Here is a 27,423-nt window from a genome sequence, read left to right as displayed (position 1 = left end):
GGTAATGCATCAAATGTGGTCTAGGTCAAGTCTGATTGCCAAATATCACCATTAAAAACCAAGGAGCACTTGGGTATTTAAGGAAAACACCTGTCCGTTTCAGAAAAGCCAGACAGAGTTAAATAAAGTGTCCATTAGGCTACCCCACTGCATCTTGTGTACCCATGACATGATAGCAGACAAACCCACTGGGAACCTACAATGGCACAGTAACTCCAATTACTGGAGGGACAGTGTCCCTGCTGGCACACACCACTTATCTACTTCTATAAAAATGGATCTCCGGTGATGAGGAAGTAATGTCTGCAACAGTCCATCCTCACCTTCCCCGTCTGTTGCGAACTTCTGGGCAGAGGCATTGACGCCTCTCACTCGCTCTGCCTGGATGCCAATGTCCGCTTCAACCAGGGCGTGCTTCTGTAACAGGTCTTCCACACCAAGCAAGTGCTTGCCATAGTCTTGAGACAGTAATAGCACCTGCGCGCCAGTGAAAACAGAGAGGACATCTATGCACACAACCTTGACTTCAGTGTCTTATAATCTTTGGACATGCCGAGAGCCAGCAACCATGCTACACCCTCTCTCCAGCCACCCTCCCTCCCTGCATCTCAAGGGGAGAAGGACAAGCAATTCGGAGCAAAATCAAACTAACCCAGAAGCTTTCATCAGGACAGACATGATAAACTAAAGGTGATTTACCCTGGAATAAGCAGGTCACAACTACACTAAGAACAGAATAGAAAAAAAGGGAGCGGTGGAAAGCGGTATGGCAGGTAACCTGGGGCTCGAAGACTCTATCCAAAAAGATAAGAGATAAAGGTCACAAGAGTTATTTCACTTCAAAGTTTAAAGAAATCTCCCAGAAGTTGTGGACCTCTCAAATGGATGTTTGCCTCAGTTAAAAGCTTACTGTTATGCCTCTGAGATACTTCTATCATCAATGGGAGAACAATCTAGTTGAAAGCTTACAAACCACACCTTTAACCAAACAAACACAGGGTCAGGCAGCTTCATGCTTAGAAGGGCCTGAGCAATTTCTTCGGTTTAAGTTCGAATCCATTACCATTTTCTTCTTTTCTTCCATCAGCTCAATTTGGGGGCCTCATGAGACCTCCCCTCCAGATGGAACTTCCACTTCACACCTACTTCTGAGGGAAATCTCTGGCCCCAAATCTGAACTATAATGTACAACACGATTTATAAAATGAAAAGCATATCCCTGTTAGATTTTATGAACATTTCTACGTTAAAAAGTCAATGCAGACCACACTTGAGAACATAATAAATCTTGGATAATAAGAGGGCAAACTGATGTTATGAGGTGACTCTGCCTCGCCGCCAGGGACAGTTCAAGAGGTGAGGCAAAAGACGAAGCCTTATATCCCAGGAAGGAAATCCCCTGCATAAGGTCAAGCTTGGGAACACAGTGTGCTGAGATAAAGGGGGTTTCACGGGACTGTCTACAAACTGCCCTGTTCTGTTTGAGCTATGAAGCCAAGTGCGTTCCAGCTGGGGGACTGCGTGACATGGACGAGCCTTCTACCACTTGCAGCAGAGAACACAAACGGGCGTGGGGATTTGGCACAATGGCAGGTCTCCTCCTGGGCGGGAGGCAAGCTTGGAACTCTATGCTCAGGGCTGTCCAGTGAGGAAGGGGAAGCACAAACTGGCACTGGCAGCCACTCTGATTCCATTCTGTCCTATGATGTGTACACATATTACCACGCTTAGTCCTTGCTACAACGGATTGAGGTAGGTGGTCAGTGCGATCTCCACTTAAAAACAAAGAAAGGAGGCTCAAGAAGACTACACAGCTCCAGCACCGACAATCTCAACTGGTTCCCAAACACACTGCCTACCACTCTCCCATGTGCCCACATTATCTTCCCAGGCCCCTCCCCAAACTAGAGCCACTTACACACAGATCAATGAGATGGAAAGCTAGTTCAACTCTCAAAAATCAACATTTGATTGACTTGCTACTGTGGAACAGATCTAAATGAAGTCTAAATCACTGCAGCTGACCTCTAGCTACAGAACTCGTCTTTACACTCCACACGCCATTTAACTCTTAAACTAACAATCTTCCCATGGGTAATGTGGCCCCTCTGTGGCTTCACAGAGAGGGCAGTTAGACCAGTGGCACACTGTACAGCGTGGGGTCAGCGGGTGGGTTCCAGAAAAGGGAAGCCCCATTTCATCAGCTCTGGCCTCCTTTCACTCAAGTTCTACCTTCATTTCGTCCATCCAGTCCATAATGTAGAGCATTTCCTGGAATATCTTTTGCAGCCCCAGGTTCATCTCAAGACGCTGCCTCCGGGCCCTGAGCAGTTCCAGCAGGTACTCCCAGAGCCGGATGACATTGTCTTTCCTTGCTGTGATGCGCTTGATGTCGTGGTAGTTCTCCGCCTCAAGCTCCCTGGCCACTGCTACCACCGCCTGCACACGTTCCTCGTATGCGGCGATGTCTGTCTCAATGGCCTCGTGCTTTTTTGTGGCGGCCTCAACAGCAGGAAGGTCAAAACCAAAGTTGTCCTATAGAGAAATGGGAGGAAAAAAACCCCACAAAATAAAAAAGCCATCCAGCTGGAACAAAGAAACCGAGACGGAGGATGAATCCTGAACACCACCTCTGGTGGTTCTAAGGCCACACTGACTTGAGCCCTGCCAGATGCTGGTCTGTCTCCGCCTTCCTTAGGACACTTACAACACCTTAGTCGAGCTAGGATGCCCTCTCCAAAGCCAATCAGCAACTTCTCATTTTACACTGGAGTCCAAGCTCATATCTAGCACTTTATACTTATGTGACTGGAGCAGGTAACAGTTTGCGTTATGCTAAGTAGAAAAAGAAAGCCACTTTTATTTATTTCATGACTAGTCTAACTGCCTTGAACGTCAGATGGTCAGAGACAGAAGGTAAGAGAAATTTCTAAAAATTATATAAATGTGAGCAGTTCACACTCACTCACTGGCTCTAAACAAACTGCTTGAGCTGTTTTCAAATCTATGAAAAGTTAGATAAACAGAAGACAAAGTATATTAGAAATGATAAACATTCTCCTTCATAGGAAGTGAGCAAGAGGACTCGAGTTACTTCAGAATAGTGGGTGTTGATAAGTGGCTGTCCTGCAGTCCTTGGGTATGGTCTACATTTCTAGATGACCCCAGGAGTGGTTCCCCGAAGAAGGTCTAGAGCAGAACCTGAGACACCAGACGCTGGTTTTCGCTCAGCCAGGTCTCCCTCATAGCTGCCTTGCGATCGAATCTGCGGGCGAGCTGTTCCAGTTTCTCCTGTCTGATGAGCTCGTTCCGCAGAGCCAGTTCTCGCTCGTGTTCCGCTTTTTCCAGTCTTTCCCAGGCCTACAGGGGCAAAAAAGAACAGCTTCCTGCAATGTTCAAGGAACTTTCCTTGGCTACAGTCAATGGCTAGTACTTCTCAATAAGACCTGAGAACTTAAAAAGGGACATCCTGTTTCCAGCCTCCCTGACCCTTAGGCCCGGAGAAAAGAAATCGTTTTCTCTCAGTTGAGCCACATGGGAACACTCTCTCCAATCTTTATTTAAAGGTCTGCTATATTTGGAAAACAAAACCGGGCAGATATGGAGAAATATAACTAAATTATAAATCTCTTACTTTGAGAGGAATCAAAGTATCTTCAACAGCTCTGATCACATAAAAAAGACAAATCCTTTTTCTCAGAAAGAAATCATATTATGAATCTCTTATTCACCCCACACTGGGCCATTTGTTATTTTTTTGCTTTGTTTTTTTGGTTCAACATTTTATTTATTTAACTAATCTTTATGCCCAACGTGGGGCTCAAACTCAACCCCAAGATCAAGAGTGGTACACTCCACCGACTGAACCAGCCAGGCACCTCCCATGCCCTCCCCCTTCTTTGTGTGCCACTTTGTTTTTAACTCACACACCTAGCATTTTTTTCAAAATCCTCACCAAATGTCCACATTAAACTCATTTCTATGAAATATATCTTACATTAAAAAAAATGTAAAATAAAATAATCTAAATGTGTACCACTGACCACAGTTCTACATTTTTCAAATTTCTACTTGGAAATAATACCCACCATGAAATTCTATCATTACAGACAAAACAGGCCAATAATGGAAACTTTTGGACAGCTTCTCTGATAGAAACAGCCCAAATCCTAAGCTCAAACCTCCAGAGGTTCATATATATTCCAGATATATGAAATAAGGTTTCAAATTCTCCCTTCTGCAATTTAAAGATGCTGTAGTTGGGGTGCCTAGGTGGCTCAGTCAGTTGTGTCCAACTTTGGCCTCAGGTCATGATCTCGCAGTTCATGAGTCTGAGCCCTGTGTCAGGCTCTGTGCTAACAGTGTAGAGCCTGGAGCCTGCTTCAGATTCTCTGCCCCTCCCCCACTCTCTCAAAAAATAAACAAACATTAAAAATATATATAAATAAATAAAGATGGAGTCGATGGCCTTGAACAAATGAGAGTAACAAGGTAAAGAGAATGAACCAAGACCAGTTTGATAATATCTAACATTCCCTCACCAAACTCCAATGGACTAGCCCACCTCAAGTATTTGCTTGACCCCCTGCAAAGCCCCAGCCACCACTGTTACTCTTCAACTCAGCAGGCTGGGACAGACCCTTTCAGACTGCCCTCTTAGCAATCAAGACCTAGAACCTGAAGCAATAAAGCAGGTCAAGGCCCTAACAGGACCAGATGGATTGATTGGCTTTACCTTGTTAATGTCAGAGATGAGCTTGCCCTCCCGGGGCATGTAGACCTTCTGATTGTTGGCCCTCATCTTGCTCTGAATAGTAAAAAGCAGCACTTCCAAGTTCCCCTTCTCAGTAAACCTAAGCACAGAAAAAAATAAATATGCTGTTCCTTCAAGGGGAAAAATTAATTTGCTTTTGGAGAAAAAAACATTTCCCACAGCCACACAATCTTAAAAGCCATTTATCTCTGGTCAGATTTATGTGCAACTCAGGTTAGAGAAAACGCAGTACATTAGTTTTTGGGTATTAAAGACCTCAAAAAATGCACCTAACTGTGGAATTTTGGTGGGGTTGGTTGACTGTTGTTACTGAGATTTATATTTGGGGGCATACAATACCGGTCTTTTATTAATTACTTCATTCAAGGTTTAGATTATATACATCCCGGATGATGGGCACAGCTGAAAACATTCAGCAAGAATTACTTCAAATGACTACCTACTATAACTTTCAATGGGTTTCAGAGACCGCAGCAAGGAATTCTCCACAGAGCACGTTTACAGAAAAAGGAATGACTTTCCAACTATAAGAAGGGATAAGGTCCATAATCCTTATCTGACAATTAGAATTTTCAAAAAGAAGTGAAAAATCAAATTTAGGGGAAGTGAAAACTGATCTGAACAGATAGATATAAAACTATATATTATTTGTCTTTACTCAACACAATGTGAGTATTTACACATTTTGCTACACACTTCTCAGTAAGCCTGACAACGGGTTACTGCCTCAGGTCTACTGGGAGTCATATAATAAACAATATCCATGCACTCAGCTGCTTCTCTAAAATCCACATCAAGCATGAGGGTTTGGTATAAGGGACCTGTACTATTTCTTAGGATTCTCATGTATCACATGTATCAGACCAGGGACACAATCCACTGGAAGGGCTCACACTGGTTTGTAATAAAGGGTTTATCACTGGTTTGTAATAAAGTTCAGCCACTCAGGGTCAGATGAAAAGGAGTAAGATAGGCCACTGGTGACAGGCATTCATTAAGTGAGGAGATCACACAAGTCAGAAAGCAGGGGTCCATGCTGCAATCATCTCTCTTTCCACACTAATTATAACACATTCCAATCTGCATCTTACTTGGGTGGTTTCTCCACAGTGCGGTAAGTGTTAAAAGCCTGAAGCTGTTGTTGAACCCCAACCAGAGAATTGGCAAATTTGCGATTGTTCAATATAATGATGGTTTGTTCAATCCACTCCAGAAGATCAGAGGCAAGTGACTCATACTTTTCAATCATTTTTTCTGTTTCAATAGCATTGTCAAGCACCTGTAAACAAGAGTTAGAAAAACGGGAAAGATCGTGTTGCCAAGTAAGAAAAACATGATTATAACCCTACATGAGCACATGCACACTTAATGGACTGGCTTTGAAACAGTTCTCTGCTACTCTGGCCCAAGCATTTCAAACTAGAGGAACTATTTGTTAATAGGCACTCAGACTGCAGCCATTATTTGTGAGCAATGACAGCTTAACTCAAGTGTAATTGGTTCTGTAACCTCCCAACCCCCAGGCAAAGGGTTTCAGATTCTGAATGACTCCTGTTGCCTAAGCTCCAAAATTCCTAGAAAAAACGAAAAGGGCTCTATTTTGCTTGGTCCTGTCCCATGAATGCCCTTGAATTTTCTGAGGTGTTCTGAAATATATGGTGGTGAACATCAGGCAAATGAGAATTAAGAAGCATAACAGTGAGGCCTTTTCAACCGAATAAATAGGATTTCCTACCCATGACATCAACCGACTCAGATTTCCAATACCCAATCTTCTGATAGGGTGTAGGGGAGGGCTGTCTCTGGGTCTGAGATGCCCCTGAAATCCCTCCCTAAACATTGTAGCTACTCCTACCTCCTGTTACTCTTAGGGACAAAGAGGCTTCCTGCCTACTTCTCTGCCACCAGAAGTGTCCACCACGAGCTGCTGCTGGCTGAACTGATGAGTGCACGGGAGAACAAGGTGCTCGGTGGCAGTACATTAAGACACGAGCTTTAATCATGTCTCACAACTTACAAAATTGGTGTGAACTCACCTTTCCAATTCGTTTTCCTTCAACAGCCAAAGCCTTCATCTTAGAGAAGTAGTGGTAATAAGTCACCACATAAGTGATAATGGACTTCTCATCAGGGTGGTCCACACTGATATCTGTAACCCGGAGAAGATTTCCTCAGTACTCTGCTCAGAGTGCTACCACCCAGGCAGCAGCAACAACCCAAAATGACCGTCTAATACTGACACAGGTCAGTGTCTCCAATTTTTATACTTAAGAGTTCTGCCATCAGTGCAGTAATTACAAGGCTAATGAGGATGAAACCATCTCACTGACTCTTTTATGATATGAATATTCACGAATGCCTTCTACTATTGCAATAAGGACATAAAAGTCTTAAGAGACATGATCCTTTCTCTTCAGGATCCCAAGCCATGAAGAAAACAACATGTACACAAAACAACTAGAGAAAAATGAAGAATACAGTAAGAATTATATCAGAATTCTTAGCAATGTGGCTACTATCTAGGCACACCACGTTCATCTCCCTGCCCAATTCTACTCCCAAACTGGGTTTGTGCTGCTTGAATCCTCATTTATGCCAATGCCACCTGAATTTCTTCCAATCATTCAGTCTTTGGACATCTTTACCTTGTTGTTACCTGTTATCCAGTTAGTCACCAAATCTGAGTCCAGATGATTCTACTTATGGAATCTTTACTGTCATTTATGGTTCAGACTCTCATGGTCACATAACCAGATATGAAGCAATAGCTTCCTCATTGGGCTTCCCTACCACCCAAGTCACTTTACACACTGTACCTGGTTGATCTTCCAGAAGCATAGCTGTGAACACTCTTTCTCCTAGCTCAGAATTACTCAAAAGTGCCCTACAATTTACAGAAATAAAGTCTAAGCCCCTTAATCCTCTGCCATAACTTTCCTTCCCTTCATTCCATCCATCCATCGAGTATTTATCAAGCTCCCTATAAGAGCCAACCACTGTTCTAGACATTTCTAATTCTATAGCCTATTATTTATTCTCAGGCATAAGGAGACTCAGGCATAAGGGGGCTATTCAACAACCCCCCCCACACACACACATTCCACAATTCCTAATACTCCTTCCCTTTACTCACAATATCCCTTTGCCTAAGACATCCTTCCCCACACCATCACCTTCTTCCTAACCTTTGCTCCACCTGAAGATACCACCTCAACAGTTATTTCTGATCCCTACAGTCAGAATTATTGTCTCTCTCCTAAGTTCCCTTAAGGACTCTGTTTACATGGACACACAGTCCATTCTCTGCCAGGTATTATAATTCAGTACTCATACACACTTTCTTTGTTTTACAAGACTAAGTCCCCAAGGGTAGGAACCCTGTGTCTTGGTAAGCCTGGTGCTGCTCCACCTCTCAAATTCCTGGTGTGTTGTCTTGCACAAAGTGGGTAGTCAGAAAGTATTCACTAAGAGGGGGAATAAATGCATGAAGATGGCAAGTGTTTGAGGTATGGCAATACAAGTGAAGTATTAAACTCAGGACAGATGGAGAAGAGAACACATAGGATGAATAATACATAGGATAATCAGGCTGCTTTTCAAAATGCATTCACACATGTGCCTTCTATCTTCCTGGCGCCCCTGTGTGAGGCAGGATTGTTTCTCTTACTTTTAAGATGAGAATACTAGGGCACAGGGCAGGAAAGCTCCCTGCCAGTGTCACCGAGGCAACTGATGGCAATGGGGGCCAGCAGAGCAGCTACTGTTTCCCCCCGCAGAGTCCCTGTGGCCAACTCTGCATCTGGCTCAGCCCCATTCAAGTATGCCCCAAAGAGAGAGAAATGGATGAAGGCCAGAAAAAAAATGCTGGTTGTGTACACAATACAATAAACACAAAATGTCAACATGACTGGGAAGATGTGAGCAGGCAAAAACCTTGTGGTTTTGTAACTAAACTGCAATCTTATCTTAGCTGATGCTCTCTGGGGCACTCAACAACTAACAATAGCTAAGAACAACTAATAATCAAGATCAAACCGGACAAGTGACATCAACTGCCTTTTTTTAGCTCCTTGTCTTGTGATCTGGGAAACATCAATCCCCTTTTCCATACTGGGAAGTGATTAGAAAGATTAACTAATGAGCAAGTTATTTAAAAAAATATCTGTCATAGTGGTAGGAAAAAAAAGGTTATTTAGCAAAGCACAAAGAGCTACAGCTGAAGAAGAATGTCTTCCCATAGTTAAAGTAGGGGTTAAGAAGGAAGATTAATCACAGCCCAAGGAATTTTAGTTTTCTGTTTATATTAAGAAATCATTTAATGGGTTAGCACAAAGATAATTTTATCTCCACTTCCTGTATAGTGAATTTATCAGTGAATCTGATGCATCGGAAAGAGCAAGCCTGCTTGGCAGCCTCATGACCTCAATCTGTCCTTGGGGAGTTCAACTTCCTGTTCTATATTTATAAGAACTTTAAACTTTCACTCACAGCTTTCTCTGTAATATCTGCTCGCAGCTGAGAGCCATGATCTAAAGAGCTCCAGCACTACAAACAAATCCTCTTATGTTTCAAATGCTTTTCAAAATAAGAAAAAGTACCTATGACAGCTCACGCTAAAATCCTACAATTAGGATTCTGTGTGAACTAAGGGAGTTATGGCCTGAGGGAATGCCCCACACCAGTCGACTCCAAGTCACCTGCAGTCAGTCTCTGGGGTCCTGCTGCAGGGACTGAGAGTGGAGACAGTGGTTTCAGGCAGAAGCGGTCAGCCGTAAGAAGGGACTAAGTCTTAACACTTCTTCCATTCACATGTTCCCTTTCCTGATCCACGTTCACCTAAGTTGTTCTTGCTCACAGCAAACACTGAACAGCCTCCTAGGAGTCACCTTCCCCACCCCCCACCCCTAGTGTTGCACCCATTCATCCCCCATGGCTGCTTGCCACCTTGGGATGAAAGTAGTCAACAAACATTTGCTGAGAGTCTATGGCAGGTTCTCTTCCTTGAGCACAGCTTCTAAGAACTTCCAGTGACTGCTGAATAACCTCTAAAAATTTTAGCCTGTAGAGCCCTGACCCACCTTTCCAGTGGTAGTTCCTATTATTATTCTAAACACCATTCCCAATGAACTGTTAGTCCCCAAACACACCTTCCTAGTTCCTGGTTCCACACCTCTGCTCACACAAGCACCTCTGCCTAGCAAGCTCTCCCTTCCCATCATGTTTAAACCACACTCATCTTTCAAGGCCTTTTTAAACAGAATCCTTTGCACAAATCCTCAAGTAATTCCCACCCCAAAATTAAGCTCCTCTTCCTTCAATAATTCCCAAAGCACACTACACAAATAAAACAAATTGACAGAAAGCAGATTTTATATAAGCCCCCCAATACCATCCCACCTTTCATCCCTCACGTCCTTACCTTCCGGATCCAACAGTTTAGTGAGGCCAAGGTGCTGCTCTGCCAGATTAAACGCATTCTGCAGATTGTAGTGTGCATTGGATTTCTTTAGTTTGTCGAAATCTATCAGGTCAGGCCTATGCAGAACAACAGTGGAACATGACAAAAACTATGGCTTGAAAACACATGTGACCAATGAGACGCGATCATTACTCCAAAAGCCGTAGAAATCACCCCTTAGAGTAAAACTCTATAATATTATTTAATCAAACAATGAAATCTGGTTTTTGAATAAACACTTCAAAGTTTATTAAGACAGCTGAAGATAGATAATGGGCAAACTTGTCTGTTTGGGAGAATTTACATATTCTCTCACATTTTCCTCACATGGAATGCAGAATTCTCACCGTGGTGCAACATCTAAGGCAATGGATATGAGGATCAAAAGTCACCCAGATCTGCTAACAGAAGAGTGTCAACATTCTACCCCCAAATCGTTAGCATGATTCCTAAGGATCTGACTTACCGGTGTTTGTGTATCAGGGCATTGAAGGCCATGCCGTCCCTCCAGCTGGTGGTGAAATTGTGAATGTTGACGTTCGGGTACCTAGCAGAGACCAAGCACAAGAGAAAAATCAACAGAATTACTAAATAAAGATTTACAATTTCGTGAAATGCAGTGTTTAAGAAAAAGTTTGTAAGCACTGTAAAAATGTTGAGGCAGTAAATGTCAAAAGGACATTTAAGTCAGAGCAAACACTGTTTCAACTTCAGCATGCTATAAAATAAAAAAATACACATCCACATGGCTTTTCTTTCTTGGTAAGTAAACTGGCCAAAAGACTGTGAACTGTGTCCTAGATTTAAAAACAACACTTAAAGAGGAAAAAATGACCACAACCCAGATGCCTAGAGGCCTCTCTGCTTTCACTGGCCTTCTACTCTGTCAGCAAAGATATCAGGAGTCTGCAGTCACTGAGATCTGAATTCACAAGCTAATTGGGGAGAGGAAGCAGCTGGGATTCACATGACACTTGGCTTTCTTGCTTATTATCACTGACTCGAATAAAGTCTTATAAACCAAGTATCTCCCTGAAAAACTTCCCTATGTTTGAGACCTACCCCTCACCACTGAGCTATTCTGTACCATACTACACATTACTAACTTTGTATCTGTGGTTGACGAAAGGTTTATAACTAAGTTGATGCCCTCATTAGACATATACTCTTGATGGGCTCCATGCTTGCTGTTAATTGATCATGTCCATTAGAGTTATAACTGTCCTCAAAGTAGTTCTGACAAAAACTCCAGTTAACCAAAATCGGTGCTAAGTATCATGAATCCTAGCAATTTTAGTGAGCAACACAACAGGGGCAGTGCTCTAAAAGTATTTTCACTAAAATTTCACTAAGGAAAACTGAGATAACATATAAGGACTACTCTTAAGTTTATCACACAAAGCTCTCCAACAGCAGCGAAAATTAAAGGGAGGAGAAAACCCACAGTTGCTTTTTAAAAATATCATGGATGTGTTTCCTAAACATGGTTTCTTGATTTTAAAATTCAAGATATACTGCTCTCTGGAGCATCTTTAACAAAGAGAGGGAAAGTGACTACAGAGATGACAGGTCCAGAATATAAATCAGAACTCCTTCCATGTTGTGAGCTAGCTAAAATGTCAGCTATCAACTGCTTATGAGTTAATAAGATTTCTCGATGGAAGCAGTGGAAGAGATACTTGTCAACACCTCAGAAGTGATGACTGCAGCGGAACCTTGTCCTGGGCGCAGTGGCCCCTGATCCCCTGTGAGTTCACACTCACCCAGCTGTCTTCATCTGGCACCACAACAGCAATGCGTCCTTGGCAGATTTCTTCTCTTTGTTGTCTTCAGTTTCTACACTGATATCCTGGATCTAAGATTTACAAAGAAGTATTAGTCAAATAGATGGGTCAAGCTGTCCACGACTGCCAGAGAAGAACAGGTCTTATACATGAAGAGTAAACTTCAGATCACAATCCAGTCCTGCGGATTTACTTACTGTGCCAAAGAAAACTGCTTTCTTCACACTTCACCTAACAGAAACACCAACTAGGTTTTCTACTTTGCATGGAGGTAAGAAGTGAAGACTACTTAACCTGCATGACTTCTCAGAACTATCCACTGGGAGTCACTTCTAACCTCTAGGTAGCCCATCTTTCCAACTACAAGCTAGCACAGTGGTTCACACTGTAAATAACTTGAACCCTGTCAGATCCCAGAAAAATACCTGGTTCAGTTTTTTATAACTAATTATTTTTTCACACTAGGGTGTGTGTCACTCATAGATGAGGATAGTCTATATTCCTTTTCCTAAAAGGTGACCCAAATTCTTGGAGAAAGCACACATTTACACTCTGTGCTTCTGTAGTTTGTGCTATGGTCTGAATGTCTATGACTCCTGCAAATTCTTACACTGAAATCCTAACTCCCAAAGGTGATGGTATTAGGAGATGGGGCCCTTGGGAGGTGCATAGGTCATGAGGATGGGATCCTCGTGAACAGGATTAGTGCCTTATAAGAGAGGCTCCAGAGAGGTCCTTAGCATCTTCCACAATGTTAGGACACAGGGAGAAGTTTGTGATCCAGAACAGGGCCCTCACCAGACCATGCTGGCTTGATCTCAGACTTCACCTCCAGAACTGCGGGAAATGAATTTCTATTGTTTGTAAGCTACCGTGTTTGTGGTATTCTGTGATAGCAGTCCAAATGTACCAAGACAGTCTGCATTCATAAGCTGCTCACTGGCATCATAAACTCAACAGTATACACAGAGCTTGGTCTACTGGCACCAACATCAGACAGCCTAGGTCTAAAACTAGGTTCCACCACTAACTGTGTGTCACTGGGCAAGTTCCTTAGCTTCCCATCTGAGGAATGGCAAGAGCAACAGTGGCTGTCTCACAGCACTGTTGTGCACTTAAATGAAGAAAGAATATCAAGTGCTGACTTCATAATAAAGATCCATAAATGACAGCTCTTTAGATTAGGGGCTGTCTACCACTTATGTGATTTTAGAAAAATGCTCTATATACCTTCTGTCTTTAGGTTCTTGCCTATGATACTACAATGTGGGATGGTGGGTGGGGGTAAACGGTGGTGGCCTAGCAGGCCCTCCATCATCTTTTAGCTCTAACCATTTCAAGTTTCCCTGCCTTCGTCCCTGTTAAAGGTCTTCCCATTTAATCTAGAGATATGCCCCAGCATTCTTTTTGGAAAAGAGACAGGAGGAGGATAAAATATATAAATAAGAGATGAAAAAGTCAGAAACTTTCAACTAGGAAAAACACCTACAAATTGAAATAATTATACTTCTAAAAAAAATATCCTTTTTTAACTGTGGTAAGTATGTGAGGTGAGTCTGCATAAGCTCCAAACGTTATCATTAGGATCCTGAGTTCTTACGCACAAAGTAAATGTGAAAGAACAACCTTACTCAAGGGATAAGACACAGATTCATCAGGACAGACAGGTGGAATCCCACACACTAACCCCTGTCAACCTCCTTATGCTTCAGGGTGAAGAAGGGAGTCTATTTCCACACTTGCTCATTTAGAAACAGTCTACTCTTCTGCAATGAAGACAGCTCCCTATCTACACAAGACAAACTCAGAGACCTTCACTCCAGTTTCTCACAATATCCTTTACTCTCTTTTAAAGGGACAGAATAAAACCTGTGTGTTATCATTAGTATTTAATGGATACCTACTATGCACAGACAGGCCAGGCCATGTCCTGGGAGTTCTGGGGCCACACACACACAGACACACACAAAGAGGGAATGTAAGATGAGGCTGTATATTCAGAAACTGGGAGAAAGAGATTTCTGTAGAATGTGGGGAAACTTCACAGAGGAGGCAGAAAGCAAGCTGGGCCTAGGCTGACGCAGAATCAATACATATTTGTGAAATGGGTGATGATTCAATAAGCCTGTTGGAGGAAGCTAGGTCATGTAAGACACTAACACTGCAGGCCATGCAGTGACATCATCGGCCTAAATTTCTTGCCTCAAAAAAGAGAGAGAAAGTATGTATCAGCATTTACAAGTTCAATTACAGAAAAAGGCAAGCTGCCAGGAAGCTAATTAATCAATGACTTAACCCCATTCATGCTGAGAATCCTGGAAAGGGCTGCGTGTGCCAGCTCACCAACGTGGGCAATGACCCGATGTGAAGAGAGGCCACCATCAGGATGCCCCTCCACGCTCTGATTCCTACAGGCCAAAGGCAACAGAAATAGAACATTTTACTCTACAAAACTGAGGTGAGGTTCAAGGAGGGTGCTGTTAATATCACCTCTGATGGCCTGAGAATGAGAGCTATTATTAGTGAATTTAATGGTATTCATTTTCAAGTCATTCAGGAACTAAATGACAGAAACCTACATAAGAATTGTTTGCCAAATAGTCTTTGGTTGTTGTAATTAACTCCATTCATGATGTCTTCTTCAACAGTGGTCCCTCCTTAAACCCACCTAAATAGAATAGTTGGGAGTGTGGACAGGGGAATCTGAATTAGTAAAAAGCTTTCCCAAGGAGTCAGATGATCAGCCAGACTTGGGAACCACCATTCAGGGAGTTTCTTTGGATAGCTCTTTTTGCTCCCACCTCCTCCTCCCACATACACACCCAAAACACTGCTAACTCAAACCCACTCCCAGTGGAAATGAGAAAGAAAACCACTGGTTACCCGCTGACTTCAGAATTTTAGGAAGAATACAAAGAGAGCTACAATTTGATTTCTGGCTTTGCCCTTTTTTGGTGAGATTTTTATTTAGCTAGAAAAATCAATCAGACTTTATATCAAAGGGGTGGAACAGGAAGGAAAGGCACAGAGAACACAGCCACCCAGGAGACAGGATTGTTAGGACATTTGTTTGCAGAGTAACCTGACGCTTTGGTTAAGAAGTGTTTCCTGCATTTCAAATTCTAATTGAAAAGCAAGAGCATGAAGCATTGCCTGGAGAAAAGAACCAGTAATCAGGCCAGAGGTGCTCCACAGTGCTGAAATTCTGAGCTCTCTCCTAAAGGGTCAGAAGTATGCATTGCAGCCCTGACTGGCCTTGTAATCCTGGATAAAGCTCCTCCCTTTCCTCACAAAGAAACTGGACAGAACAACCTTGAGAGTTCCTTTTGGTTTAGACATCTATACTTAGAGCCTTCCCCTCAAGTATATCAAACCCAAAGAATTGTCATCGATTCAAACAAGCATAAGGTTTTTGCATATTCCCCCTGAAAATGGCTTTCTCACATCCAAAGGAGAATAAGAAAGTGAAAACAGAGTGCACACACATATCATAATCCTAAACAACTTCTCCTGAATATATTCCATGACACGTGCTACAATCTGGTGAAGTTCAGATAGTCTACTACCAGTATACCAGCATCAACCACATCCTTCTTATCATTGCTCCTGAAAGACTAGTGGCAGACACCAAACATTTAGAGGAGGTACCAGTGAAACGATGGGTGGGGATGTAGCCCAGAAACTCCCTTATCTGACAAGAGAACCAAGACTTTCAGGGGCTAGCAAGACTGAGGGAGGATGTGGTAGCTGCAATGTGCCTACGGGTGGCTGAATGGGACCCAGCGCTCCGCACACCTGACTTGGGGATGCCATTTCCACAAGGATGCTCCTAGCCAGGGAGAAGGCAGAACCTTGGGGGCCAAGCCCTTACCTGGAAGCGCAGGATGATGGTCCAGATGAGGCCGAGGGTCAGCCGGTGGTTCCCATCCACGATGTCATGGGACCCCATGTTCTCAAGATGGACTCTCTGCTCCTTCAGGAACTGAAGGGCCTTGTCCACATTCTCCAGACAGTGGATACGCATTCGTCCCTTGGTGGGTTTAGGCTAGAAACAGGAGAGCAGAAAATAGAAACAGATCATGTAATGGGGCAGAGACAGGCTCAGCTCAGAGCTACTGCCCAGAGTTCACACATGCCTGCTCATGCAGCACTCTTCTACCCAAACCAAAACATTAAAAACATGTATACTCAGTACAAGGACAGTATCTACCTAACATCCTTATGAGAGAGAAGTTTACTTAACGGATGGTGATCACTCTTCAGAGGTTTGTTTAATTATGCAAGTGACACAATTTACAAATGAGCAAAGAAGCTGGAAGGTTAGAGAGAAAGGAACCCCATTTCCATCAAGGATTTCAGAGCTACTGCTGCCACCCACACAGTTTTCTGCAGATGCAGGGCAAAACACTCGATGATTTTTCTGACTGCTTTAAATGTAAAAGTAGGTTTGCTACCTGCAGGTTTGGGCTGTTTCCTAAGGCTGGCTCAAAATGAAAAGAGGATACACCACCAAATGAGAATTTCCAAGTGGCAGTTTTGTGAGAGTGACACAAAGGGCTGAGAAAAAGGGTGTGACCCCCTGAGGATAAAGGAAAAGAAAATGAGAGAGTAGTTTAATGTGAATACCTCAATGTCTCTTTTTTTACTCAGTTATATCTAAGCCAAGAGGCCCTGGGGAGGTGAACATTTTAAATAAGTAAAACAAAAGACAAAGTTACACATACAGGAAATTCTCTGTGTGCCTCTGTCCTCTATGGGGTCTAGAGCAAGCTCATGCCTCCACCGCCTGGCTCTGTCCCTCCCCTCCTTTCTATTTCCCAGCACAGCCCCCTCTAGCACAGGCAGCACCTCAGACTCACACTTCCTTTCACGTCCTGAGGCCTCTCCCTCTCATCTCTTTTCAATGACTGTGCACCTGACTAGTAAGACCTGGGTCCGCTGATGCATGCTGTTTCAGTCCCAAAGTGGCCTGCAGAGCAATGAGGACAGGACCATTCTACTAAGTGCAGTACAGTCTCCCAAGTGTGCCTCAAAGGGGACAGAAGAGGTCATTTCCTAACTGAGGGTGAGAGAAACAGTGTGGATGGAATCAGAAGGAGCTAAAGAGATGGGGAAGGAGTAGACTGGGGGGCTGTTGGTATCTTCCCAGGCTCCATCAGGTATAACCACTGTTCTTTCAGACTTTATTTAAAAAAACTCAATCGCAAACACACAAGGCCTTCCAAGCCTCTATTCTCTCTCTATAAAATCTCAGTGGAACCTGTGCTCCTTTCCACATGAATGTATATACAAAGTGTGAGTGGGGGAGAATGGTGATAAAGGTCCACTTCCCAACAGGTTGATCAAGTCTAATGCCACCTCGCAGGGACCCCATGTGGATGTGACTGGCCATGCCAGATGAGCTATGGATAGTTCACTAGAGACCCAGATGCAAATTAAGTCCCTGAAAAGCACCAGCCATTGGAAACACCAGGGCATGAGACAAAGGAAGGAACTAGAAGAAAAAATTCAGACAAACCTCTTCAGGTAAAATGGTCAGACTCCTTCAAATGGTTAAAAAATAAACAAACCTCATGAACTTCCAAAAGCCAGGAAAAAGAAAAAAAAAAAGGGAAAACTTTAGGAACCAACCCTCTTTTTTGCAATTCTTCCCAAATCAAACCAAGGCGGGGGTGGAGTTTCCCTTTCCCTAAAATTTCCCTACTGCTCATGGCCTCTTCTCTTTTAAATCATCAGACACGAGCAAACCAGCCCTCTGCGGTAAGTTTTTGTTGGACAGTTGAGTATAGAAGATAACAACTGTAATGTTGAAATACCTATGTTCAAGCTACAATTTCCCCATTTTCTGGCAAATAAGAGCCCCACTTCTCAACTGTTTACCCATAAATTGATCAGAATACCAATAATTATCTCAAAGGGCCGCTACATAAATGAAATGGTAATCTAATCACTATAGCGTTCTCAAACACACAAAATGTCTCGTTACCAGCAAAGGGCACCTCAAGTATCTTCCTCCCAACAATTCTACTTAAAACAAAAGGGGGGAGACTCTCCCCTCTCTCTGTGTTTAGGTACAACACACCTCTCTGGAGACAGCAGCAAATTTTTAGGGTCTAGACAGAACTTGCCCACTAAGAGCCTGAAAAGTTGAAAAGTTAACATACTTCAATTTTTGAAAGGCAAGTTTAAAACCGGAAGAAAATGTGCCTCCAAACAGTGATGATAATACCACTCTTCTAATCTTGACACCCAAAATTAAATTCTGGACTGGAATGAAAAGAAAAAGTGGTAGAGAAAACTGTGACTGGTTAGTGTCTTGACAAAGGGGAAAGGACATGAAAATACCCAAACCTCAACACTTGGGGCTTCTGCAATAGTGAGGACTCTGTAGTTCAAAGTTTATTAGAAAACAAGTCTAAGAAACATGATTTACAGAGACATTTTAAATATTATTACTGTAGGGGCGCCTGGGTGGCTCAGTCAATTGAGCGTCCGACTTTGGCTCAGGTCATGATCTCTTGGTTTGTGAGTTCAAACCCCACATCAGGCTCACTGCTGTCAGCACAGACCTGCTTCCAGTCCTCTGTCCCACCCCCTTCTTCCCCCACTCTCAAAAATAAACATTAAAAAAAGAAAACTAAATAAATATTATTACTGCTCTATAGCTGCTAATTCAAACTCAGCTAACTACCATATAGTAAAAATTATCACTCTACCACCTTTCCGTTTCTCCAACGCTTTACCACATTTCATCTCAGTGGAAGCTCACTCATCTTTGGTGGCACTTGTTAAACTCCTTCTCAACCAAAAGAGTAATAAACAAGACATGGTGAGGTTAAAGGATGGTGGCACGATACAAGGGAGAGTAAGGATCAAGACTAAAACTCAAGTATCCCGGTTTTCACGTCTTGTGTTCTGTGTGCTTCATAGAGGGGCTATAAAATATTTTCAGGCATAATACTTGGGCACGTTTAGAAATGACTACAGGAAACTAATTTTAAGAAATATTAATGACCTCACAGAGCTATACAGTGAAACACATTGGTCATTAAAACTGCAAAGCCCCCTTAGGGGCACCTGGGTGGCTCAGTTGGTTTAGTGTCTGACTTTGGCTCAGGTCATGATCTCAAGGTTTATGAGTTCAAGCCCTGCGTCAGGCTCTGTGCTGACAGCTCATAGCCTACAGCCTGCTTCAGATTTTGTCTCCATCTCTCTGTCCCTCCCCTCCTCGCTCTCTGTCTCTCTCTCAAATATATAAAAAAAAACACAAAAACAAACAAAACAAAACAAAACAAAACAAAACAAAACAAAACAAAACAACTGCAAAGCCCCCAAGATTTAAAAATTCTTGGTGGCCACTGATAGACCTACCATGTTAACCTCTGTTAGGTGGTTAATAACGGTTATTGCATTTAATCCACACAGTAACACTGAATAATAATTACCATCTTATGGATGAGAACACGCTGGTTTAGAAAGATGGAGTAATCCATGTGGCTAGTCCCTTTGTGGCCGGTAAGGATTCCAAAGCTCACGGTCTTCATGCTACACCGAGAACCAAGAGCAGTGCACATTTCCACACGAAAGGAAATAGACTCAGTTCCCATCTAGCAGATAGTTTTCATTTTTTTAAGAGCTATTTTTATATCACTAAACTTCCATCCTCTTAAAAGGAAAAAAGAGATAACAATGGAGAAAACTGAACACAATGGAAGTAGGGGGAAGGGTGCATTTCTCAGTAATAAACACTTTCTTAAAGCCACGCCCCAAGAGCGGCTGATTGTGCCAAGAAATGGAGTGCTCCCTGTCTTGCCTCCATTAATTATTGTCAAACTTCTAGTATGGCACTGGTGTGTTCCCACAACAACATGTGCATTTCTGTCCTGTAGGTCATTTCTGATGGGTAAGTCTGAAATGCCATTAATGTGGAGACAAGGATCAATACCAGACCCATATGTGACTCAGAAACAAGTAGTGGTGGTGGTGGCAGCGGGGGTGGGGGGGTGGGGAGAAGGTTCCTCTGAGGAAATGCCTATTTTTATGGATCCTCCTGGAAATCATTTTAACAAGGTGGGCACCTGGGTGGCTTAGCCGGTTAAGCATCCAACTCTTGATTTCAGCTCAGGTCAAGATCTCGTTGTTCATGATTTCGAGTCCCGCATCAGGCTCTGCGCTGGCAGTGTGGAGCATGCTTGGGATTCTCTGGTCTCCTCTCTCTCTGCCCCTCCCCCACTCATTCTTACTCTCTTTCTCTTTCTCTCTCTCTCTCTCCCCCTCCCTCCCTCCCACTCTCTCTCAAAAATAAGTAAACTTTAAAAAATAAGCTTTCCTGCTCCTCCCACAACAAGGCCCATGTTCCTGTATTTTGCAGGCACTTTTCCTGTTTCCCTTCCCAAGGTCCCTTCTAGTCCCAAATCTTCAACCACAGCTCCATCCTACATTTCACCCCAGACCCATCTTTTTTCAGACTCCAAGTAAGGAGTAGAAATTACAGGGCTAAAGAACCACCTCTAGCATCTGACAACACAATTCTAATTGCTTATTAGAGCAACTTATCCAAGCTCTGCCTGTGAGAAGCGGTATGGCCTTGGGCAAATCTGCCTGAGTGGACCCAATGCCTTTAAAGAACAAAGGAGCTGGATGGTGTCCAGGCCACCACTCTGCCTCCACTGTCTGCCCGTCCTTGAGTTTGAATCTATTATACCCTGCAGGGCATCAGGATTTGCAGAACTACAGAATAATCACAATGGCAGCGTTTTTGTCAGAGTCTAGAGATAGGAAAGAGAAAACAAATGTTTCCTAGAGCTAATTTCGCCTCCTTGAATAAAAGAGGAAAACATTAAGGGAGGGTTTCTGGCAGGGTGTTTGGGAGGCCCCCTGGGAGCTGGGCCATGCTGTTCCACCCTGGTAACCCCTACTTCCTCAGATACTTTCCATGGGTTTCCAAAGTCACCTTGAAGCCACCTGGAGCAACAGCTCTCCAAGGGTTGCAGTGTGACCAGAGAACCAGCCCTGGGAAGTGGAAGAAGCAGACTCTAGGCCTCTATCTGCCACACACTAGCTGGATGGCCTGGCCAGTTGCTTTTTCTTAGTATGAAGGGATGAACTTCCAGCTATAAAACACAATGTATATGTTAGAGGTTGCAAGGCTTACTAACATGCCTCCTGGTCTCTTGTTCAGTTGAAGAGGAAATGGAGAAAACACACTAACTGGTCTCCACCTACCACTGTGACTGACACTTATGTCTTTGCCTTTTTTTTTTTTTTTTTTTAATGTTTATTTCTTTGAGAGAGAGAGTCTAAGTGGGGGAGAGGCGAAGAAAGAGAGGGAGAGAGAATCCTCCCAAGCAGGTTCCATGCTCAGCACAGGGCCTTGATGCGGGTTCGATCCTATAACTGTGAGATCATGACCTGAGCCGAAATCCAGAGTCAGACGTCCAACCGACTGAGCTACCCAGGTGCCCCTGTCTTTCTTTTAATCACAAATGGTTCCACCACACGCAAAAGGCTCTACTTAATATAGATGGTGGGATGGGAAGCATTTATTCCAGTCTCCTCTAATACAATACACAGCCCAACTCACTTCACCCTAAGTCCCCAGTCAAGTTTTAGCTTTAATAAGAGTATAGATGATTCTCGTCTAATTAAAATCAATCAAGAAACAACACACTGTGTTCCATTAGGTCCTGCCTGGCTCCTCACTGGCTGGGCCCTCTCCCAGTGAACATTTCCCTTTAGCAGGGCTCAGAGGGAAAGGAAGGCACCAATATAAACAGGAGAATGCACTGGAGTCCACGTTCTGTTACTTACTAGTGATACTGGCCTTGGGCAAGATCCTGGTCACCTCTGCCTATTTCTTTCATAAAGCCTAACTGTCCACTTCATTAGACTGTGAGAACTCAGTGAGATCATGCATGTGACAGTACAAACTAAAAGCAACAGACCCTCAAGTTACCATCATCACTCTTTCCAAAAACAATCCCCAATTTAGCCAGGATACTTTCCTACACCAGTTCCTTCCTAATGCCCACTGCCAAACTTGCTCCTTCACTCTCCCTCACAGCAGACATCTGACCCTTATCTCCTCGGGCCATCTAAACCTAAACCCCTCCTCCTGGATCCCGATGAAACCCCACCCACTTGCTATGGCTTCTTGATAAGCCATCCAAAAGGCTGGTTTCCCCTTCTGAAATCTAGGACTCTGGGACCATTCACTTGGTACTTGATCATATGTACTTATTACTATTAATTCGCTCTTTGCATTTGTGCAATTTAGACTGCAACTTAATGGTGCTTTCTTCTGTGGCCATATTTAGAACAAAAGCAAATACTCCCAAACAAACAATATTATAAACAACAGGTAGGTTCTGTGGCCAGTCCACAAAATCCCATTTCAACAATACATGCCAGTATGGCTCTCCTAACAAAGGCTTTATGCAACACTCACTCAGAGCAGTTCAATGTGGGATTTAAGGCTTAACAAATCTCTGGTAAATCTATCTTCCTCACCTAGCTCAGCCTGTTCTGGAGTTAACGGTGGCAAAGAAAAAAAAAATCCTTTTTGTTGTTGTTGCTTTCTCTTCTTTGACACTGATTAAAAGAGTAAGAAGACCGAATATCAGGAAAACAACAGGCAAGCAAAACCAGTGATATCTGCTATTGGAAATGGAAGGCAGAGGTGTTCAGAAAACCTTGTCTTCTCTGGGTCAGAGGTGAGTGCCCTGTGTGGCAGGAACCGGGCAGAAAGCTGGCAGTCTTACTTAGAACCATCCATCACTGCTGAGGCCCATGGAGGAAAGGGGGCAGGCACAGGCAAGCTTCAACCCTGGGTTATGACCCGTGGGCCCCACTTCACCAAAGTCCAAGCCTGACAGCATTACTCCTGAGGCCCTAAGATCTGGGACCACTGACAGAATGACTGGCACAGCTTCTGTGCTCACAGCATTTATCTGCTCAGGTGATGTTAAAGTTAAGGGTGGGTCTGTATTTTTAAGGGAATTTTAAAGCAACGCCTTTATGAAGAGCTATAAGCCACTGTCATTTCAGAGTAAGATATTGAGGAAAAAAATGGTTTCTTTGTCATCAACCCAATCCCACCCAAGTAAGAGAAGCTTCCTAGTTCAGTCTCAAAGTTTCCTCAATGCTCCACAGGCTGACATATTTAAGGCAAACAAAGGGACATTTCCAGACACGGATTCTGTCCAAGCCTTGACCACAGAAAGGGATTTCTGCTCTCTTGACGCTCCCAATACAGCAGAGTCAAGTGCCTTGATAACCCGAATGTCTGAGTGATACTTGCTCAAACGTAACTCAAATTTTATTGAGTCAAAATGCAGGATGGGGTTAGGGTAAGGATTATCTGGAGCTGTTGTTTCTCTGAACTTTACTCAATAAAAATCAAACTTTCTCCTTTGTAAAGAAGGATGAACTGGCTCCATAGATCTATTACATTTAAATACTCTAGTTCCTCCTATATTCATCTGTTACCCACCGTCAACCTGATGGTAAGGCTGGGGCTAAAATGCTGACTGAGATATAGGCCCAGACAGAGGGCAAAAATGTTACCCAGGGTTTGGGACCACTGGCGCAGAAAGCCCAGAGCTCACTAAATGCTATCTGACCATACACATTTAGCTGTGGACAAGAATTTACCCAAGCCTGGAAGCTCTAACCACAACTCATTAGTTCTGTACTCTGAATATGCAAGGATTCTTTGGGGCCAGACCTCAGAGAGGTCATCTGCTGCAGGGAGGGTCTCTAACTTGAGTCCCTGGCAGCCTCTGCGGCCAAGAGCAGAGAGTAGTTTGCGTCCCGTCCAGAAAGTTCCATGAAACAAATAAACCATGGGGCCAAATAGGCTAAAAAGTCTCGGTTCGAATGAACAAGAGTCTTAGCTCACTCTATCTATGGTACCCTTATTTTTGGAGTAAGAGGATTAATCAGACTGCCCAACCTATAATCAGGGTTGGCTGTGAGGAACAGATAATGAAAGAACTCGAGGCACTTGGGGCTTCACAAAGGGGTATGTCATTGCTAAACACCATTTCTAGCACTGACTGCCTAAGAGGTTGGAAATGGCTCCCATTTTCTGTTTTTCCCCATTCCTACTCTCCTAGGCCTCTGGATGACTGCAAGAAAAAGAAAAAGAATAATGGAAGAAGAAAAAGAAAAAGAAGAAGAAAAAAAGTATTGCTAACAGCAAATAAAGAGAGGAGTGGGACCCACACATAACTAAGAATTATGCTTTGCTGGTTGCTTTCTTTTTCCCTAGTAAAGTTTTTGTTGCCCTGTTCAGAATAAATGGCAATGGGACTGATCCCATTTATTATGTGGACATTATCAAGGACACGATCTTCTTGGTATTAAAGAACCATGGACCTTCAAAGGTGAATACTTTGCTCCCTAGAGCCTGGAAGACTCGACCCTACTGGAACCAAAATAAAAGTTCAAGTTAATTTTCATCCATATGACCTTTAATGATTTTTTAGCTACTTTCCAAACAACATTCCAAAAAATAAAAAATAAAAAATAAAATAAAATGAAATAAAATAATCATACTAAGTCAAACATTGAAGAAGAAGGGGGAAAAAAAAGTCTGAGAAGTAGGGGGAAATGTCTGGTTACAAAAGTGAAATTTAGGAGTGCCTGGCTGGCTCAGTCAGAACATGCAACTCTTGATCTTGGGGTCGTGACTTTAAGCCCCATGTTGAGTGTAGAGATCACTTAAAAATAAAATTTTAAAAAAGGGGAGGGAGTGCCTGGCTGGCTCAATCAGTAGAGCACTCAATTCTTGATCTCAGGGTTGTGAGTTCAAGCCCCACATAGGGCGTGGAGCCTACTTAAAAAAATAAATTCAAAAAATGAACAAAAAAATAAACAGGAAAAACAAAACCAAAACCAAAAACTATATTTAAAGGTGCATATCATGGTAATTCTATCCTAGGTTCTCACACAGGCTCACTTCAAAAAACAAGTCAAGGGGCGCCTGGGAGGCTCAGTTAAGCATCCAATTTCCGCTCAGGTCATGATCTCACAGTGAGTTCAAGCCCCACATCAGGCTCTGTGCTGACAGCTCAGAACCTGGAGCCTGCTTCAGATTCAGTGTCTCCCTCTCTCTGCCCCTCCCTGGCTTGCTCACTCTCTCTCTTTCTCTCTCTCTCTCAAAAATAAACATTAAAAAAAATAATAAAAAAAAATCAAAATGCAATAAATGAGGGGTCTTACATCCCCTCCACACGAGCCCAACTGCCCCAACTCCTACCCTATATACCACTTGTGAGGCAGCCATCATGGGCTGGAACAGAAGCTCAAGTTTAGCTTGAGTTTAGTTCTCTAGTTTAGCTTGACCCACAAACTCTCAAAGATGAGGTAACAAGACCTGCATGCTTGGGGAACAAAGCACACAGACAAAACTCACTACAGATGAGATAGGGCTTGCCTCACTATCTTTTAAAGGGCTCTGTTCTTGAACGTAGGAATGCGACAGAGAAAACTCTGTGTCTTCACCCAGGCTCAAGAGGCAATTCTGTTGGCAGGCTAATAATAGAGCAAGGTACAACCTTAGTCCCTTGCCTGTGGTCAGAGGTGTGTGGGTCGGTCTGCATACAGACCCATGTGGCTGTCAAGTTACAGGGTGGAGCTCAAGTTAAAAATAAGGCTTTCTGGCAGCCCTGCCAACCACCAGCATCATATTTTCCTGGTGATGTCACTACAGATGTGGGACTCTATCCCTGGGCGTCAGTTTTTGGCTCTGTCCCACCACCACCTATGGAACTACATGTGTTCTGGTACAATATAGCATCTATTTTCAAACCAAGGCGAGACAAAACCTGTTGGGTCAGTTACAGTGACTGGTTTATGGTTCATAAACAAAAGTCACATCACAGAAAGCCAGAGTAGCTCTGAGAAACAAAATGGGAAGAGAATTTTCACTGTAGGCTGACAATTCCCCTGCCCAAAAAGGCACAGTGAATTCATCAGAAGCTGAGTTTCCAAGATGACAAAACACCAGCCTCTCCTTCCACCCCCAAAATATGAAGTATGCAGGGAAGAAAGCAAAAAACATCAAAGACTACTGAATTCAATTCCTGCCACCTTGTAACAGCAGCTCAGATTTTCCAAAGAATCAATAAGAAACAGATTTAAAATTATTCCATGATCTTGTGGGATACAGATTCATCCTGGAGCCAGTGCCTACGTCTGGCCCTTCCATTTCCAGTGCTGTGCCCAGTTTAACAGGGGACACCAGCCAAGATCTTTCAGACCAAGGGTAGTAACCTCACAAATTACCAGAAGGAGGCTGCTTTATTACAGTTCAAGAATATCACCCAGACTCACAATGGTACACAGGAGCTTTTCCCAATATACTCATCTCACCTATCCAGATTCTCGTTCTCAAAAATATTAGTCATTAACTGCAAAATTCATCAGAAAACACAAGTCCACACTTGATTTTTCAAAAACATTTTCCGGCCTATGATGCAAAGTCACTTAATAACATTCCCACTTACCAGCCTCTCTCCAGAGAGAACTTCCAGTAGCTTGATGAGCATCCGTCCATCTCGAAGGTCAGTGTACAGGTCTGTGATCCGGCAGGACACCCGGGCAAGGTGGGAATTGACCCACTTGGTGAAGGTCTTCTTCTGCACAGCTTCACGCTCATCTGCAAGCAGAAGAGAGCTCGTTTTACCATCAATCACAGCATGGCAACAGCAGCTTTGTGTTAGCAGGGTCACAAGAGCCCAGCCAAAGGAAGAACAGGAAAACTCAACTCTAACTGAAACTGCTACTTAGCTTCTCTGAAGCATGATAAACGCTTGAGGAATGTAAGAATCATACAATCCTTGAACATCTGAGCCCCTACGTGTACCATCAGCAGAATATTCTTGCTCTCATTCATTTCATTTTCTCTCATCTCTGTTGAAGAGTCAAGAGGATACAGCAGATCACAGTGGGGTCCTGTGCAGCCCTGCCCCGTAGCATAACATTTGGTAAAGTTTCTAATGTGTATGTTACAACTACTATTGTTCCTTCAAAAGGTGAGTATTAGGGAAGCACACAGTACAGGGAGGGACATGGAGTAAAAAAGCTAAAGCAAGAAATTGCTTCTCTCATATACAAAGGATCAGAAGATACGGGGTGCCTGGGTGGCTTAGTCGGTTAAGCGTCCGAATCTTGGTTTCGGCTCAGGCCATGATCTCACGGTTCACGGGATAGAGCCCTGCACTGGGCTCCAGGCTGACAGCGTGGAGCTTGCTGGGGATCCATTCTCTTCCTCTCTCTCTGCCCCTTCCCCACTCATGCTCTCTCACTTTTTTTTAAATTTTTTTTAATGTTTATTTATTTTTGAGAGAGACAGAGACAGAATGTGAGTGGGTTGGGGCAGAGAGAGAGGGAGGCACAGAATC

General features: G+C 43.3%; 1 protein-coding gene across 5 annotated transcripts in view; it reads right to left on the bottom strand.

Moving 5' to 3' along the window:
• SPTBN1 (spectrin beta, non-erythrocytic 1) overlaps positions 1-27,423 on the bottom strand; it is a 200,441-nt gene that overhangs the window by 46,543 nt on the left and 126,475 nt on the right. For all 5 annotated transcript variants that reach the window (XM_045446057.1, XM_045446058.1, XM_045446059.1 and 2 more), the window contains 11 exons: positions 26,527-26,678; positions 15,888-16,061; positions 11,996-12,087; positions 10,699-10,779; positions 10,194-10,309; positions 6,811-6,923; positions 5,866-6,053; positions 4,736-4,853; positions 3,202-3,360; positions 2,233-2,535; positions 324-477 (listed from right to left, as the gene is read on the bottom strand). In XM_045446057.1, coding sequence (XP_045302013.1) covers positions 324-477; positions 2,233-2,535; positions 3,202-3,360; positions 4,736-4,853; positions 5,866-6,053; positions 6,811-6,923; positions 10,194-10,309; positions 10,699-10,779; positions 11,996-12,087; positions 15,888-16,061; positions 26,527-26,678 — 1,650 coding nt within the window. The remainder of the gene's footprint in view (positions 1-323; positions 478-2,232; positions 2,536-3,201; positions 3,361-4,735; positions 4,854-5,865; positions 6,054-6,810; positions 6,924-10,193; positions 10,310-10,698; positions 10,780-11,995; positions 12,088-15,887; positions 16,062-26,526; positions 26,679-27,423) is intronic.

Source organism: Leopardus geoffroyi, chromosome A3, assembly GCF_018350155.1.
Source record: "Leopardus geoffroyi isolate Oge1 chromosome A3, O.geoffroyi_Oge1_pat1.0, whole genome shotgun sequence".
Lineage (NCBI taxonomy): Eukaryota > Metazoa > Chordata > Mammalia > Carnivora > Felidae > Leopardus > Leopardus geoffroyi.
Note: the sequence above shows the minus strand (reverse complement) of the source record. Positions and strands in the feature narration are given on the sequence as shown.